An 18,290-nucleotide genomic window follows, 5' to 3' on the forward strand; every position below is an offset into this window, starting at 1 on the left:
CCTGTATTGACGTTTTGCTTGTTTGATGGTTCGTCTGAGGGCATAGCAGGATTTCTTATAAGCGTCTGGATTAGTCTCCCGCTCCTTGAAAGCGGCAGCTCTAGCCTTTAGCTCGAAGCTGATTTTGCCTGTTATCCATGGCGTCTGGTTGGGATGTCTACGTACAGTCACTATGGGGACGACGTCATCGATGCACTTATTGATGAAGCCGATGACTGAGGTGGTATACTCCCCAATGCCACTGGATGAATCCCAGAACATATTCTAGTCTGTGCTTGCAAAACAGTACTGTAATGTAGCATCCGCCTCATCTGACCACTTCTCTATTGAGCAGGTCACTGTTACTTCCGGCTTTAGTTTTTGCTTGTAAGCTGGAATCAGGAGGATAGAATTGTGGTCAGATTTGCCAAATGGAGGGCGGGGGAGAGCTGTGTGTGGAGTAAAGGTGGTCTAGGATTTTTTTTTCTGGTTGCACATGTTACATGCTGGTAAAAAAAAATTGGTTAAAACTGATTTCAGTTTGCCTGCATTAAAGTTCCCGGCCACTTGGAGTGCCGCTTCTGGGTGAGCATTTTCTTCTTCGCTTAAGGCCTTATAGAGTTGGTTGAGAGCAGTCTTAGTGCCAGCTTCGCTTTGTGGTGGTAAATAGACAGCTACAAATAATGCAGATGAGAACTCTCTTGGTAGATAGTGTGGTTGACAGCTTATCATAAGGTACTCTACCTCTGGCGAGCGATACTTCAAGACTTCTTTAATATTAGACATCGCGCACCAGCTGTTATTGACAAAAGGACACACACCCCTATCCCTCGTCTTAACAGAGGCAGCAGTGTTCTGCTGGTGCATGGAAAATTCCGCCGGCTCTATATTGTCCGTTTCTTCGTTCAGCCACGTCTCGGTGAAACATAAGATGTTACAATTTTTAATGTCCCATTGGTAGGATCATCTTTTTAAAAAATCTAACGATTGCACGTTAGCAAGGCAAATGGAAGACTTTCTCGCCTCCGGGTACTCAGAAGGATACCCAATCTGCATCCCCTTTTTCCAGCGTCTTTTCTTCACGCAAAAGATGTGGATCTGGGCCTGTTCCAGTGAAAGCAGGGTATCCTTCTCGTCTGACTCATTAAAGGAAAACGTTTCTTCCAGTCCGCAGTGACTGTTCTGAGCCATGTTCTTCGGCCCCATCTTTACTGTCTTAACTAATCAATTCGAATCATCAATCATTTGATTAGTTGAATTGGTTGTAGTGCTGAGCAATTAGTACTTTTTGAGGTCAGTTCGATTTCGGTTTGATTATGAAAAGATAACCACAGTATTATTAAATAATGGAATAGGAATGATTTTAGAGATTTTTTTAATGCACATTTCAAGGCTTAAAGATAGTGAAAATTAAATGCCAAAACACAGAACATATTCCATTGTCTCTGTCAGGTCTACATTGGGTTGACATCAATAGAGAAAGGGTTTTTACTATGAAATAACACAATATTTCAGTTGTGTATATTACCAAATATACTAGCATCACTACTCTGGACGGTTCTGACCTAGAATACGTGGACAACTACAAATACCTAGGTGTCTGGCTAGACGGTAAACTCTCCTTCCAGACTCATATCAAACATCTCGAATCCAAAATCAAATCTAGAATAGGCTTTCTATTTCACAACAAAGCCTCCTTCACTCACGCTGCCAAACTTACCCTAGTAAAACTGACAATCCTACCGATCCTCGACTTAGACGATGTCATCTACAAAATAGCTTCCAATACTCTACTCAGCAAATTGGATATAGTCAATCACAGTGCCATCTGTTTTGTTACCAAAGTGCCTTATACCACCCACCACTGCGACCTGTATGCTCTAGTCGGCTGGCCCTCGCTACATATTCTTCACCAGACCCACTGGCTCCAGGTCATCTATAAGTCTTTGCTAGGTAAAGCTCCTCCTTATCTCAGCTCACTGGTCACGATACAACACTCACCCGTAGCACACGCTCCAGCAGGTATATCTCATTGGTCATCCCAAAGCCAACACCGCCTTTGGCCGCCTTTCCTTCCAGTTCTCTGCTGCCAGTGACTGGAACGAACTGCAAAAATTTCTGAAGCTAGAGACTTACATTTCCCTCACTAACTTTAAACATCAGCTATCTGAGCAGCTAACCAATCGCTGCAGCTGTACATAGTCCATCTCTAAATAGCCCACCCAATCTACCTACATCCCCATATTGTTTTTATTTCCTTTGCTGCTCTTTTTTTTCACACCAGTATCACTACTTACACACCATCATCTGCTCATCATCATCTGCTCATCTATCACTCCAGTGTTAATCTGCTAAATTGTAATTACTTTGCTACTATGGCCTATTTATTGCCATACCTCCTCATGCCATTTGCACACACTGTATATAGACTTTCTTTTTTTCTATTGTGTTATTGACTGTACGCTTGTTTATTCCACAACTCTTTATTACACAACTCTGTGTTGTTGTTTCTGTCGCACTGCTTTGCTTTATCTTGGCCAGGTCGGAGTTGTAAATGTTCTCAACTAGCTTACCCGGTTAAATAAAGGTTAAATAAAAAAATTAAATAAAATGCTGTGTTTATATAAGGGAATTCAAGTAATTGAACCGACGTCAGTCAAGTAATTTTTTTAATAACTGGATTTTCTTTTTTTTAATGTTGGTTAATTGCGCCACACTAATTGGTTGTGTTAGCGCTGGGCCGGAACAAACCCCTCGTAGTGTTGTTAATGTTGGTTGTTTGTGTTTGCCTTATATTTCAACGTGTGTTTCTATGTTTGTGTTTTAGATGAAGAAGGGCAATAAAGAACCTAGTCCCATGGTGCAGTTGTCTGTACAGGACATCACTCGAGAGAGCAGGGTAAGACTACCAGAGCAGTGACTTACTTGACTTATTCCATTCAGCTCCTATAGGGGAGAAAATGACCAAACAGTGCTACCACAGTAGTAGACTATCTTTGCTTTGAAGTCAAACTCCCTCCTATTTCACTCTCTCATTGTTCCTTCACGCTGCTTTTAGACCTGTTGGACGACCATCAACCCAAAATGGGAGGATGCCTTCACCTTCTTTATCCCAGATCCACACAAGCAGTCAATAGACATTCAGGTATCTTGACATTCTAACTCCATTGGATAACATGTTCTGCACCCATTTGTCATCATGTTCATTTAATGAATGCTGCATTTGTCTGTTTTTTTCCACATAGCATTCTGTTCAATGACCACAGTCTCTTTTCTCTGTGTGTATTCTTCACTCAACATTCTTACTATCCTCCCATGTTTGTCTCAGGTGAAGGACAATGACCGGATACAGACTCTAGGTAGTCTGTCCATCCCTCTGTCCCGCCTGCTGTCGGGCCCCAACCTGTCTCTGGACCAGTGGTTCCAGCTAGACAAATCTGGCCCTGCCAGCCGCATCTACATCAACACTGTACTCAGGGTAAGGACTGGTACCTCCTCTCAATCCCAACCTACAGGTTGATGCACATCTAAAAACAAATTGCTCAGTTTGGCCTGTGTATTGTATTATTGTATTATTGTATTATTGTATTATTGTATTATTGTATATTGTATTGTACTTTCTTTCTTTCTTTCTTTCTTTCTTTCTTTCTTTCTTTCTTTCTTTCTTTCTTTCTTTCTCTCTCTCTCTCTCTCTCTCTCTCTCTCTCTCTCTCTCTCTCTCTCTCTCTCTCTCTCTCTCTCTCTCTCTCTCTCTCTCTCTCTCTCTCTCTCTCTCTCTCTCTCTCTCTCTCTCTTTTTCTTTCTTTCTTTCTTTTCAGGTGTTATGGTTAGATGAGGAAAACATCCCCACTTGCTCTACAGAAGCAGCCAAACTAGCAGCAGGTCTCTCAAAGATACGCCCCCAACAGACCTCCCCAGACCCCAGCTTTGCCACAGAGGTAAATAATGCCATGTTTATGAGATAGCAATGTTGAAGAATGTGAGTCTGTGATGAACTAAAGTGTTTTGTTGTTTTAGGGGGTGCTGAGAATCCACCTTCTGGAGGGCCAAAATCTGGTCCCCAAGGACAACATGATGGGGGGCATGGTGAAGGGCAAGAGTGACCCCTATGTCAAGATCAACATTGGGGGTGAGACCTTTGAAAGTCGAGTCATCAATAGGAACCTCAACCCCACCTGGAACGAGATGTATGAGGTAGGATATTACATAGTGGCCATACTCATCTCATATGTATATACTGTACTCGATACCATCTACTGTATGCTGTCCTGTACCATCACTCATTCATATATCCTTATGTACATATTCTTTATCCCCTTATTGTTAGTTAGATTACTTGTTGGTTATCACTGCATTGTCGGAACTAGAAGCACAAGCATTTCGCTACACTCGCATTAACATCTGCTAACCATGTGTATGTGACAAATAAAATTTGATTTGATTTGGTCGAGCCAATAAATCAAATCTTGTGAAATCAAATCTTAATTTCAAATCAGATATTTTTAACAAAACAAATAAAGCCATTGTTCCAAACGGACACTCATGCCACTGTAGGGTAATAATGAGTCCAAGGAGATCTCTGCACTTCAGTAAACAGTAGAACCATAGAATGAGTGCTCAACAACCAGGACAGCAAGCTTAAACTGAGAACTTGTCTCTTATTTTGAGGAAAATATTAGGTGACCTAAAAATGTCAGTGTTTCCCTGTATGTTTCCAGTGTTAGTATGTAGAATACTGCCCTTACTGAAGCTGTTGTTGTGTTGTCTCCCAGGTGGTTCTGACCACACTGCCTGGCCAGGAGCTGCATGTAGAGCTGTTTGATAAGGACATGGACATGAAGGATGACTTCATGGGAAGGTATGCAGGCTGTGACCCAATGGCATCCTAGTCTATATATAGTGCACTACTTTCGGGTGCCATTTGGGATGCAAACAGTCTCTGGGAATTAGATAGATTTCAATGGCAGGGACATGTAACTACTCCCATCGATTTATTTTTGCTCCATATTACATGTATTTGTACAGTAGCTGGCTCTCTAAGTAGTTTGTTCTCTGATAGTGATGTACTGTTACAGGTTGAAGATCAGTCTGAAGGATATCATCACCTCTCAATACACTGACCAGGTGAGATCTACCTGCCTGCATGGGAGTTGACATGGCTACATACTCTAATTTAAACAAACCAGTCACTGCACTGAATGTTGAACTTTACCATCCTATGTGAAAGCTTTTTAGTTACCCTGTTTCAATGGTAGGCTACACTGTGAGTTGTTGTCTCTCTTTTCCAGTGGTACACTCTGAATGATGTGAAGTCAGGTCGCCTTCACCTGGTACTGGAGTGGGTACCATCAGTATCACAACCAGACAGACTGGATCAGGTCAGTCCTATTCTTCCAGTTTTAAATTAATCCCCCAGATATTTGCAGTACTAAACAGTAGAGTAATATATCCTTATACACATACAGTGCATTCGTATTAAACAGTAGAGTAATATATCCTTATACACATACAGTGCATTCGGAAAGTATTCAGACCCTTTCCCTTTTTCAGTTTTTTTCTTTGTTACAGCCTTTTTGTAAAATTGATTTAATTTTTTTTCATCAATCTACACACACTACCCCATAATGACAAAGCAAAAACAGGTTTTTAGACATTTTTACTAAATAATGTGTGTAGATTGATGAGGGGAGAAAAAAAACAATTGAATCAATTTTAGAATAAGGTTGTAACGTAACAAAATGTGGAAAAAGTCAAGGGGTCTGAATACTTTCCAAATGCACTGTAATTTAGGAGTTATTAAGGATATCATGTTGAGATCATAGAATCTGTTGTGCAAATGATACCTGAGTACAAAACATAACAATATACACTGAACAAAAATATGAAACGCAACACGTAAAGTATTGGTCTCATGTTTCATGAGCTGAAATAAAAGATCCCAGACATGTTCCAGCTTATTTCTCTCAAATTTTGTGTACAAATTTGTTTACATCCCTGTTAGTGAGCATTTCTCCTTTGTCAAGATAATCCATCCATCCCATGCCTTCCCATGCCTTCCCATGCCCTCCCATCATTGCACCCCTGCCAAGTCACGTGCAATCGATAGATTAGGGCCTAATGAATTTATTTCAATTGAATGATTTCCTTAAATGAACGGTAACTCAGCACAATTTTTGAAATTGTTGCATGTTGTGTTTTTGTTCAGTATAACAGGCAGTAGAAAACAGTAGAGTAATGCATCCTGAAACACAGTGCCATACAGTCCCACTGACCTGTTTACATTTCCCTCAGGTGTTCCAGTTTCAGTCCAGGCAGTCTTACCACAACAAAGCCTTTCCATCCATGGCTCTACTGTTTGTGTTTGTGGAGAGGGCTGACGGCCTACCCGTGCGTCTAATCTACCTCTTTCTCAGTTTGGAAGGGATCTCATGACTTTGTGTGCAGGGCTTATGATAATGATGTTATGTTTGTTATGTTTAGAAGACTCATTCTATTTTGCATATGAATACAGTGTTTATTTTTGTGCACATCGAGTGTGTGTGTGTTTGTTTATTGTGGTGTGTTTCTAGCTGAAGAAAAGTGGGAAGGAGCCAAAAGTGGGAGCTGAACTTGTTGTGGGGGGGACCTCCCATAAAACGACGGTGAGATAGATAACTCATGCAATATGTCCCATTTAAAATTGACATATGACACTGTAAAACCCCTAAAAAGCAAGTAATTTGTTTGACTACAAAGTATAAATAAAAACGTTTTGTTCATAAAGTCAGTCTCGTCCAAAAAAGAGATTTGTGAGATGATAGGGGAAAAATGGTATGTCACGGAATTAAGGATACCGTAACAGTTTTCATTGGGTTGGGATTATTTATTTGAATCCTGCCCACATGCCCACAGCTGGCAGCACCCAAGTAATCATCAATTACACAAAATACCTTTTGCAGTTAAAATCCCATGTACCAAAAAAGGTTAAATGGGTTTCCATCGCATTTTCAACTCTACTGATGGTTTTCTCACCCAATTTTTTGCCATTATATATAGATAGTGTACCCACTCTGGTTTTGGCAAGTGTGCTGTAGCCAACAGCTTGCAGATACAGTGCGGGTAGGCTAGTCTACATGATTAGATTATTTGAATTTGTCAAACGGCAGCCAAGCATCAATGATTATGTCACCAAAATAAGACTTATAATCCTGCCCCTTTCCAGTAAATATCTCTGTCAGTGAATTACAGCTCATGCCTCCTTTCTATGTCTTTTAAGGTGTGTGATCGCACCATCTCACCCCAGTGGGACGAGGCTTTTTACTTCCTGGTTCATGACCCCAGAGAGGAGATCCTCATAGTGAAGGTGAGTGTGTATGTTACTTTTTAGATAAGAGCTTAAAGATGTGTGCTTTTATAAAAGGGTGTCATCTATCCTTCTTCCATTTTCTCTTATACTAGTTGTCTCACAGTTGGACCTTGCCTATTGGTTCTCTGGTGGTACCAGTCAGAGAGCTGCTGTCAGAACCAGATCTGGTCCTGGATCAGTGGCTGAATCTGGATGGAGCCTCACCTGATAGTCAGATTCTACTGAGGGCTGAACTGAAGGTGAGACACACTCTTGCACTTACAGTACTTTAGAAACACTATCTTAACCAGTAGGAGGCACTATAGACGTGTATTGATTCAATACATGATGTTTTGTAATAAGGTTGTATGGTGGAGTTATTAAATGTGTTGTTCTTCTACAGGTGCTGTGTCCTAAGAAGTGTGAGATTGATGTGGAGAGGGCAGATCAACCCAGAGCTCGAGCCGCATCTACTGTTGAACAGATACTGGAGAGAGACACAGTGCAGCAGAGGTAGAACAAATGAGGGTGTACTAATACACACACACACACACACAAGATTGACCAATTTCTCTGTTCTTCCACCATGTCTGTTCAGGTGTATTTCAGTGGACACTCCCAGTGCTCCATCCCCCAGCCCTTCCTCTATCCCAGCACCTGTACCAGAGCCAGAGGAGGCTAAGAGGGTAACAGTTACTGAGATGGTACCTGAGGAGGTCACTGAGGAACCCTGTCTTCCTGGAACACTCCCAACACACACCAACCCTGAGCCCAGCTTTGGCTCTGAGGTAAGAAGCAGTGTGCCAGTGTTTTATTTAATTTAATTTATTTCACCTTTATTTAACCAGGTAGGCCAGTTAAGAACAAGTTCTCATTTACAACTGCGACCTGGCCAATATAAAGCAAAGCAGTGCGACACAAACAACACAGAGTTACACATGGAATAAACAAACGTACAGTCAATAACAATAGAAAAGTCTACATACAGTGTGTGCAAATGAAGTAAGATTAGGGAGGTAAGGCAATAAATAGGCCATAGTGGCGAAATAATTACAATTTAATTTAGCAATTAAACACTGGAGTGATAGATGTGCAGAAGGTGAATGTGCAGGTGGAGATACTGGGGTGCAAAGGAGCAACAACAAAAAATATAACATGGGGATGAGGTAGTTGGGTGGGCTATTTACAGATGGGCTATGTACAGGTGCAATGAACTGTAAGCTGCTCTGTCAGCTGATGCTTCGAGTTAGTGAGGAAGATATGAGTCTTCAGCTTCAGTGATTTTTGCAATTCGTTCCAGTCATTGGCAGCAGAGAACTGTAAGGAAAGGCGGCCAGTGAAATATACCTGCTGGAGCGTGTGCTACGGGTGGGTGCTGCTATGGTGACCAGTGAGCTGTGATAAGGCGGGACTTTACCTAGCAAAGACTTATAGATGACCTTGAGCCAGTGGGTTTGGCGACGAATATGAAGCGAGGGCCAGCCAACGAGAGCATTCAGGTCGCAGTGGTGGTTAGTATATGGGGCTTTGGTGACAAAATGGATGGCTATTTTGTAAATGACATCGCTGAAGTCAAGGATCGGTAGGATAGTCAGTTTTACGAGGGTATGTTTGGCAGCATGAGTGAAGGATGCTTTGGTTGGCCAGTCCTTTTCTGGCTGTGCCGGGTGGAAATTCTAAGAGTACATGGCCGTCAAGGCCAGATTGTTCTTCAAGATGTTCATAGATGACCAGCAGGTTCAAATAATAATCACAGTGGTTGTAGAAGGTGCTACAGGTCAGTACCTCAGGAGTAAATGTCATTTGGCTTTTCATAGCCGAGCAGTACCATTTACTGTGTGAATAAGTTATTTAATACTATGTACAGTGCTGTGTGAATCAGGTATTTCATGCTACACTGCTGTTTTTTGTACAGTCTTGTTACTAGTGTTTGTTTTTAGGGGGTGCTGAGGATCCACCTACTGGAGGCCCAGAATCTAATCGCCAAGGACAATCTGATGGGGGGCCTGAAGAAGGGCAAGAGTGACCCGTACGTCAAGATCAACATCGGAGGGGTCAAGTTTAAGAGTCATCTGATCAAGGAGAACCTCAACCCCACCTGGAACGAGATGTATGAGGTATGGAGGTATTCAGTACTTTACTTTTCTGCTCTTTTGCACACCAATATCTCTACCTGCACATGACCATCTGATCATGTATCACCCCAGTGTTAATCTGCTAAATTGTAATTATTCGCCTACCTCCTCATGCCTTTTGCACACAATGTATATAGACTCTTTTTTTCTTTTTTTGTACTGTGTTATTGACTTGGTTATTGTTTACTCCATGTGTAACTCTGTGTTGCTGTCTGTTCACACTGCTATGCTTTATCTTGGCCAGGTCGCAGTTGTAAATGAGAACTTGTTCTCAACTAGCCTACCTGGTTAAATAAAGGTGAAATAAAAATAAAACAAAAAAGTAGCAATATTTGGCATGTCATTAAGTGAACCATCCATCCTGTCTAACAGAATATGGAACAAAGCCAAAGTGACAATATTGCAATTTATTTGTTATTAATAATGCTGATAGTCCTGAATAGCAAAAGATAAAGAATACGATGAAGAGTAAGAAGAAGATATCAGTCTTCTAACACACCAGAGCTGAGAAATAGAACAATGAAAGGGGAGAAGTGTTAAGGATAAATTAGTATGAATACAGTGTATTTTCACATAGCTGAGGTACAACAACTAGCCTGATTACAGTTGATACATTCACTTAACTCATTAGTAGAGTCCACAAGTGACTGTTGACACAAAACCCAATCTTAAATTCAAATATGCACTATGCAGAAGTCGCTCTGCCATTTCCTGCGTGCAAAGATTCTAGCAGTTTGTCTAATTTCAGTTTGTGACAAAACAAGCAAGTATAGTGTAAAGAATCACTGTACCATCTAAACCTCTGTGAAATATATTTCACGTAACCAAAAATATTGTATTTTGAGCTTGTTAAGATCTAACATTTAAAGTGTTTTTATTTTATAGAAACAGATCTTGCCTCTCTCACGTCAGCAGGAAGCAGATTGTGCAGTCATTCTTTCTATCTGTTCTTGATTATGGTGATACTATTTATCAATGTGCTGCTGCCACTACTCTTAAACCCCCAGGATGCAGTTTGTCATAGCACTCTTCCTTTTATCACAGGAGACTGTTTTATTTCTCATCACTGCATTCTTTACCAAAAGGTTGGCTGGACCTCTTTAAAGTCACGTAGATCACATCATTACGCTCTTTTTGTTTACAAAGCCCTGCTCCATAAGCTTCAGACTTACCTAACATTACTGTTAAGATTTCAAATAACAAGTTGCCAAACTCCTTCACAGAGTTGGTTAAGTTTGGATAGTCATTTGGTGTCTACAAAGTTAGGTAAATCTGCCTCTAATTGCCTTGCACCCTGTTTGGAATAATCGCCAAAAGACATTTGGATTGGATACTTGGAAGGCCCTAGGTCAATTCAGACAGCTGACAGAGGATTTTTAGAATGAAGAATGTGTTGGTTTTAATTGACTGTGTTTTGTATCTTAATGTACATTGTCTATATTTTTTTTATTTTTTATACTTGCCTGTTGATTGTGCTTGTTTTTGTATCGTGCAGGGCTCATTTGTAGAAGAGAGTTAAGGCTCAATATGACTTCCTTGTTTTAGGTCTTTGAAGCTCGTGTACAAAAGCGAAAGTAAAAGACGCAAAAACAAAACTTAAGAACAGGAAGCATAGAAATAGTGACACACATGTCTATGTGATTTTGGTTGAGTCGCCCAAGAAGTTCCATAATGCAGCTTTAATATTTACCTTGATATTTTTCCATAGTCAATTGTATTTGATCCTCTCCTGCATTTTCTTTATCTGTTTCTTTTTGGCTTTGGATTTCTCTCACTCGAGCCATTGCCCTTTGACCTTCTGTTGATTTGCTTCGGTCTTCAGGAGCCTGGTCCTCTTCTTTTCTTCCTTCTCTACGCGGGTCTCACCAATGTAGTTTCCCAAACACCAGTTGTAGACCCCCTTGTCTCCTTTGTGTACCTATTGTAGTAGATGTGTAACATTTTCTTCTGTTTTTCTCCTTAAAGTTGCACTATGCAGAAATCTCTCTGCCATTTCCTGGTTGCTAAAACTCTAATAGTTTAGACCACATCTGCCTATTATTCGTTTGTGACTGCATCCAGCTTTCTCAGCCGGTCCTCCTCAGCCGGCTCCTCCAAAAAGTCAGTTTAGTTGGTGTCATCGATTTTGGTAATCCACTCATTCTACCTGCAGACAAATTCATCCAAAAAGCTACCACTAAACTTTGTTAAACCAAGTCTATCTAATCCTCGGGTACCCTAAAATGTAAAGAAACTATAATATTTCATACGGAAAGAAGTATGTTCAATAGAAAAGTCAAATTAGCAAGTGCGCGTCCTCTTCGTCACGCACGCACAGACTGATTTCCAATTGTGACTCCCAGTGCCAAAACTCAAAAATTCTTCCTCGTTTGGGAAGAAATCAAGCCTGAAACCTTGAACAAAGACTGTTGAAGTCATATGAATTGCAATCTGGGAGCTGGAATTGCATAGGACCCATAGCTTTCCATTATAAGAGCCTGGGATCTAAAAAAATATATATATTTATATTTTCTCCTACCATAGCAATTGTGTTATAGTCTTATGCATTATTTTATAGTCTTATGCATTATACAATGCTACCAATTATATGCATATCCTGGCTTCTGGGCCTGAGTAACAGGCAGTTTACTTTGGGCACGTCAGTCAGGCTGAAATTCGGGGAAAAAAGACCCTAACAAGTTTTAAACTTCTCTGAATATATTTGTTTTACTTCTCTAAACAAAACAGACGTTTTTTTCAGGTAACTCCTAAGTAACCTTGTATACCAACTTTAGAATTGACCCCAGCTCTGGCCATAAGTCTACCCAACATTGTATTCTGACGTGAGTCAACCCTGTTATGTCTGCCATTTCTCACCTGATTCAACGTTAGCTCTCTGCATCCGCTGTAGTCTCTCTTTTTTCTAACTGGGGGCTTTGTCTGTGGAAAGTCTGGAAACTGTTCTTTGTGGAATTATGTTTCATGCCATCTATTGTCTTCTGATGAATAGGAGTAGAAATGTGAACTTTCTACACTTAAGAATATTCATATGAAGTATTTATGACATGTTGTCTGTCAACGACTGTCATGACTCCTGCTCTATGGGTTTACTTATAGTTTCCTCTCTAAGTGTTACCGTCAATATGATGTGTTTCCCCAGACGGTGATGACCCCACAGTCAGATCAGGAGGTCCAGGTAGAGCTGTATGATAAAGATATGGACAAGGATGACTTCCTGGGCAGGTGAGAGGAGCTGCTCTGCGTTCCAAATGGAACCCTATGCCGAATATAAAGTGCACTGCTTTTGACACTAATTAGTGCACTATGTAGAGAATGGGATTCCATGTGGTATACTTCCAGGTTGGGTCCTGTACTTTTGTTAGCCATGTTGTTCCCTGTCAAAGTGTTGTTTGATTTCTGACTGTATTTTTCCCTCCTGTGTACAGGTGTAACATCAGTATGAGAGACATCATACACTCCCAGTATACAGACCAGGTAATGCTTACATCTCTCTCTGCTCGTGTACTAAATGATGTCTGTACTCGCTTACATCGGTAGTCGGTACACTCATCTGTATAATGTGTGTTTTAGTTTTAGTACACCGTGTGATGTGTGGTTTCTTGTCTCTTTTCCAGTGGTACACTCTGAATGATGTGAAGTCAGGTCGTGTTCACCTGGTACTGGAGTGGGTACCAACAGTATCACAACCAGACAGACTGGATCAGGTCAGTTCTACTTCCCACCGTTCTGTCTCTTCAATTTATATATTTTTCACACCTCAGCCTCCCTCTGTAGTTTTCCAGTGTTACTTTTGCCCTCTCCCCATCTCAGTACCCCTTCTCCCCATCTCTCTCTCATTCTATTACTCGTTTTTAACATTTTAACCACCTGTTTTGATGTTATTTCAAAGTGATTGAACTCTTTTCTCCCCATGCTCCAGGTGCTGCAGCTGCAGTCTCTCCAGTCCTACCAGAACAAGGCTGTTCCCTCTGCTGCTCTGCTCTTCGTCTACATGGACAGAGCCCACTCACTGCCTGTGAGTCACCTCTGACCTTTCACCACTTCACCTCTGTCACTGAGCTATTTTGAACTTTTGAACTTTGGCTTCAGGTTGATGTCTAGTTTTGGCAGCTGTTATATGTGTTATGCATAAATGTTTATATGTTCAATCTTTTTGAATTGCTCAGTAGTGTTTGATTTTGACTGTTGTATTGTGTGATCCCTGTGTGTTTGTAGTTGAAGAAAAGTGGGAAGGAGCCAAATGCTGGAGCTGAGCTTGTTCTGGGAGAGACAACCTACAGAACCAAGGTGAGAAACCGCACATGTAGATCTCAAATGCATGACTCGTAACAGGATCTGCCGTGAAAGTCAATTTCTCTGTCTCTCTGAAGGTGTGTGATCGTACCAATTCCCCCCAATGGGAAGAGGCTTTCTACTTCCTGGTTCGTGACCCCAGAGAGGAGATTCTCATAGTGAAGGTGAGAGTTCAGTCTGCATCAGGATGGAGTCACTAAACATGGATAATGTTTAATTAAAACATAATGTCACTCACTGTAAACATCTTGCACAGTCTCTGATAAATGCAATTCATCCACACAAATCTACCCTTTTATCTTTTCCTTTCTAATCACTCTTTATTTATCTTTCTCTAGCTCTCCAGTGCTTGGGATCAGGCGATGGGTTCTCTGGTGGTACCAGTCAGAGAGTTGCTGTCAGAACCAGATCTGGTCCTGGATCAGTGGCTGAGTCTGGATGGAGCCTCACCTGATAGTCAGATTCTACTGAGGGCTGAACTGAAGGTGAGACACACTCTTGCACTTACAGTACTTTAGAAACACTATCTTAACCAGTAGGAGGCACTATAGACGTGTATTGATTCAATACATGATGTTTTGTAATAAGGTTGTATGGTGGAGTTATTAAATGTGTTGTTCTTCTACAGGTGCTGTGTCCCAAGAAGTGTGAGATTGATGTGGAGAGGGCAGATCAACCCAGAGCTCGAGCCGCATCTACTGCTGAACAGATACTGGAGAGAGACACAGTGCAGCAGAGGTAGAACAAATGAGGGTGTACTAATACACACACACACACACACAAGATTGACCAATTTCTCTGTTCTTCCACCATGTCTGTTCAGGTGTATTTCAGTGGACACTCCCAGTGCTCCATCCCCCAGCCCTTCCTCTATCCCAGCACCTGTACCAGAGCCAGAGGAGGCTAAGAGGGTAACAGTTACTGAGATGGTACCTGAGGAGGTCACTGAGGAACCCTGTCTTCCTGGAACACTCCCAACACACACCAACCCTGAGCCCAGCTTTGGCTCTGAGGTGAGAAGCAGTGTGCCAGTGTTTTATTTAATTTAATTTATTTCACCTTTATTTAACCAGGTAGGCCAGTTAAGAACAAGTTCTCATTTACAACTGCGACCTGGCCAAGATAAAGCAAAGCAGTGCGACACAAACAACAACAGAGTTACACATGGAATAAACAAACGTACAGTCAATAACAATAGAAAAGTCTACATACAGTGTGTGAAAATGAAGTAAGATTAGGGAGGTAAAGGCAATAAATAGGCCATAGTGGCGAAATAATTACAATTTAATTTAGCAATTAAACACTGGAGTGATAGATGTGCAGAAGGTGAATGTGCAGGTGGAGATACTGGGGTGCAAAGGAACAAAAAAATATATAACATGGGGATGAGGTAGTTGGGTGGGCTATTTACAGATGGGCTATGTGCAGGTGCAATGATCTGTAAGTTGCTCTGTCAGCTGATGCTTCGAGTTAGTGAGGGAGATATGAGTCTTCAGCTTCAGTGATTTTTGCAATTCGTTCCAGTCATTGGCAGCAGAGAACTGGAAGGAAAGGCGGCCAGTGAAATATACCTGCTGGAGCGCGTGCTACGGGTGGGTGCTGCTATGGTGACCAGTGAGCTGTGATAAGGCGGGACTTTACCTAGCTAAGACTTATAGATGACCTTGAGCCAGTGGGTTTGGCGACGAATATGAAGCGAGGGCCAGCCAACGAGAGCATTCAGGTCGCAGTGGTGGTTCGTATATGGGGCTTTGGTGACAAAATGGATGGCTATTTTGTAAATGACATCGCTGAAGTCAAGGATCGGTAGGATAGTCAGTTTTACGAGGGTATATTTTGGCAGCATGAGTGAAGGATGCTTTGGTTGGCCAGTCCTTTTCTGGCTGTGCCGGGTGGAAATTCTAAGAGTACATGGCCGTCAAGGCCAGATTGTTCTTCAAGATGTTCATAGATGACCAGCAGGTTCAAATAATAATCACAGTGGTTGTAGAAGGTGCTACAGGTCAGTACCTCAGGAGTAAATGTCATTTGGCTTTTCATAGCCGAGCAGTACCATTTACTGTGTGAATAAGTTATTCAAGTTATTATATAATAAGTTATTTATACTATGTACAGTGCTGTGTGAATCAGGTATTTCATGCTACACTGCTGTTTTTTGTACAGTCTTGTTACTAGTGTTTGTTTTTAGGGGGTGCTGAGGATCCACCTACTGGAGGCCCAGAATCTAATCGCCAAGGACAATGTGATGGGGGGCCTGAAGAAGGGCAAGAGTGACCCGTACGTCAAGATCAACATCGGAGGGGTCAAGTTTAAGAGTCATGTGATCAAGGAGAACCTCAACCCCACCTGGAACGAGATGTATGAGGTATGGAGGTATTCAGTACTTTACTTTTCTGCTCTTTTGCACACCAATATCTCTACCTGCACATGACCATCTGATCATGTATCACCCCAGTGTTAATCTGCTAAATTGTAATTATTCGCCTACCTCCTCATGCCTTTTGCACACAATGTATATAGACTCTTTTTTTCTTTTTTTGTACTGTGTTATTGACTTGTTAATTGTTTACTCCATGTGTAACTCTGTGTTGTCTGTTCACACTGCTATGCTTTATCTTGGCCAGGTCGCAGTTGTAAATGAGAACTTGTTCTCAACTAGCCTACCTGGTTAAATAAAGGTGAAATAAAAATAAAACAAAAAAGTAGCAATATTTGGCATGTCATTAAGTGAACCAACCACTGTCTAACAGAATATGGAACAAAGCCAAAGTGACAATATTGCAATTTATTTGTTATTAATAATGCTGATAGTCCTGAATAGCAAAAGATAAAGAATACGATGAAGAGTAAGAAGAAGATATCAGTCTTCTAACACACCAGAGCTGAGAAATAGAACAATGAAAGGGGAGAAGTGTTAAGGATAAATTAGTATGAATACAGTGTATTTTCACATAGCTGAGGTACAACAACTAGCCTGATTACAGTTGATACATTCACTTAACTCATTAGTAGAGTCCGCAAGTGACTGTTGACACAAAACCCAATCTTAAATTCAAATATGCACTATGCAGAAGTCGCTCTGCCATTTCCTGCGTGCAAAGATTCTAGCAGTTTGTCTAATTTCAGTTTGTGACAAAACAAGCAAGTATAGTGTAAAGAATCACTGTACCATCTAAACCGCTGTGAAATATATTTCACGTAACCAAAAATATTGTATTTTGAGCTTGTTAAGATCTAACATTTAAAGTGTTTTTATTTTATAGAAACAGATCTTGCCTCTCTCACGTCAGCAGGAAGCAGATTGTGCAGTCATTCTTTCTATCTGTTCTTGATTATGGTGATACTATTTATCAATGTGCTGCTGCCACTACTCTTAAACCCCAGGATGCAGTTTGTCATAGCACTCTTCCTTTTATCACAGGAGACTGTTTTATTTCTCATCACTGCATTCTTTACCAAAAGGTTGGCTGGACCTCTTTAAAGTCACGTAGATCACATCATTACGCTCTTTTTGTTTACAAAGCCCTGCTCCATAAGCTTCAGACTTACCTAACATTACTGTTAAGATTTCAAATAACAAGTTGCCAAACTCCTTCACAGAGTTGGTTAAGTTTGGATAGTCATTTGGTGTCTACAAAGTTAGGTAAATCTGCCTCTAATTGCCTTGCACCCTGTTTGGAATAATCGCCAAAAGACATTTGGATTGGATACTTGGAAGGCCCTAGGTCAATTCAGACAGCTGACAGAGGATTTTTACATTTACATTACATTTAAGTAATTTAGCAGACGCTCTTATCCAGAGCGACTTACAAATTGGTGCATACACCTTATGACATCCAGTGGAACAGCCACTTGCATCTAAATCTTTTTTTTGGGGGGGTGAGAAGGATTACTTACCCTTACTTACCCTATCCTAGGTATTCCTTGAAGAGGTGGGGTTTCAGGTGTCTCCGGAAGGTGGTGATTGACTCCGCTGTCCTGGCGTCGTGAGGGAGTTTGTTCCACCATTGGGGGCCAGAGCAGCGAACAGTTTTGACTGGGCTGAGCGGGAACTGTACTTCCTCAGTGGTAGGGAGGCGAGCAGGCCAGAGGTGGATGAACGCAGTGCCCTTGTTTGGGTGTAGGGCCTGATCAGAGCCTGGAGGTACTGAGGTGCCGTTCCCCTCACAGCTCCGTAGGCAAGCACCATGGTCTTGTAGCGGATGCGAGCTTCAACTGGAAGCCAGTGGAGAGAGCGGAGGAGCGGGGTGACGTGAGAGAACTTGGGAAGGTTGAACACCAGACGGGCTGCGGCGTTCTGGATGAGTTGTATTGGTTTAATGGCACAGGCAGGGAGCCCAGCCAACAGCGAGTTGCAGTAATCAAGACGGGAGATGACAAGTGCCTGGATTAGTACCTGCGCCGCTTCCTGTGTGAGGCAGGGTCGTACTCTGCGGATGTTGTAGAGCATGAACCTACAGGAACGGGACACCGCCTTGATGTTAGTTGAGAACGTCAGGGTGTTGTCCAGGATCACGCCAAGGTTCTTAGCGCTCTGGGAGGAGGACACAATGGAGTTG

The 18,290-nt window shown here is 41.6% G+C and overlaps 1 protein-coding gene across 30 annotated transcripts in view; it reads left to right on the forward strand.

The window, feature by feature from the left end:
• LOC118399885 (extended synaptotagmin-1-like) overlaps positions 1 to 18,290 on the forward strand; it is a 69,129-nt gene that overhangs the window by 19,911 nt on the left and 30,928 nt on the right. For 17 of the 30 annotated variants that reach the window (XM_052473632.1, XM_052473630.1, XM_052473629.1 and 14 more), the window contains exons 14-38: positions 2,807 to 2,878; positions 3,038 to 3,124; positions 3,308 to 3,457; positions 3,798 to 3,917; positions 3,997 to 4,173; positions 4,752 to 4,837; positions 5,055 to 5,103; positions 5,268 to 5,357; positions 6,271 to 6,366; positions 6,549 to 6,620; positions 7,235 to 7,321; positions 7,417 to 7,563; positions 7,707 to 7,816; positions 7,902 to 8,091; positions 9,244 to 9,420; positions 12,578 to 12,660; positions 12,864 to 12,912; positions 13,053 to 13,142; positions 13,358 to 13,453; positions 13,654 to 13,725; positions 13,809 to 13,895; positions 14,070 to 14,216; positions 14,360 to 14,469; positions 14,555 to 14,744; positions 15,920 to 16,096. In XM_052473632.1, coding sequence (XP_052329592.1) covers positions 2,807 to 2,878; positions 3,038 to 3,124; positions 3,308 to 3,457; positions 3,798 to 3,917; positions 3,997 to 4,173; positions 4,752 to 4,837; positions 5,055 to 5,103; positions 5,268 to 5,357; positions 6,271 to 6,366; positions 6,549 to 6,620; positions 7,235 to 7,321; positions 7,417 to 7,563; positions 7,707 to 7,816; positions 7,902 to 8,091; positions 9,244 to 9,420; positions 12,578 to 12,660; positions 12,864 to 12,912; positions 13,053 to 13,142; positions 13,358 to 13,453; positions 13,654 to 13,725; positions 13,809 to 13,895; positions 14,070 to 14,216; positions 14,360 to 14,469; positions 14,555 to 14,744; positions 15,920 to 16,096 — 2,811 coding nt within the window. The remainder of the gene's footprint in view (positions 1 to 2,806; positions 2,879 to 3,037; positions 3,125 to 3,307; positions 3,458 to 3,797; positions 3,918 to 3,996; positions 4,174 to 4,751; positions 4,838 to 5,054; positions 5,104 to 5,267; positions 5,358 to 6,270; positions 6,367 to 6,548; positions 6,621 to 7,234; positions 7,322 to 7,416; positions 7,564 to 7,706; positions 7,817 to 7,901; positions 8,092 to 9,243; positions 9,421 to 12,577; positions 12,661 to 12,863; positions 12,913 to 13,052; positions 13,143 to 13,357; positions 13,454 to 13,653; positions 13,726 to 13,808; positions 13,896 to 14,069; positions 14,217 to 14,359; positions 14,470 to 14,554; positions 14,745 to 15,919; positions 16,097 to 18,290) is intronic. The other 13 variants (XM_052473617.1, XM_052473615.1, XM_052473616.1 and 10 more) reach the window with 13 other exon arrangements.

The sequence above is a fragment of the Oncorhynchus keta genome, chromosome 21 (assembly GCF_023373465.1).
Source record: "Oncorhynchus keta strain PuntledgeMale-10-30-2019 chromosome 21, Oket_V2, whole genome shotgun sequence".
Lineage (NCBI taxonomy): Eukaryota > Metazoa > Chordata > Actinopteri > Salmoniformes > Salmonidae > Oncorhynchus > Oncorhynchus keta.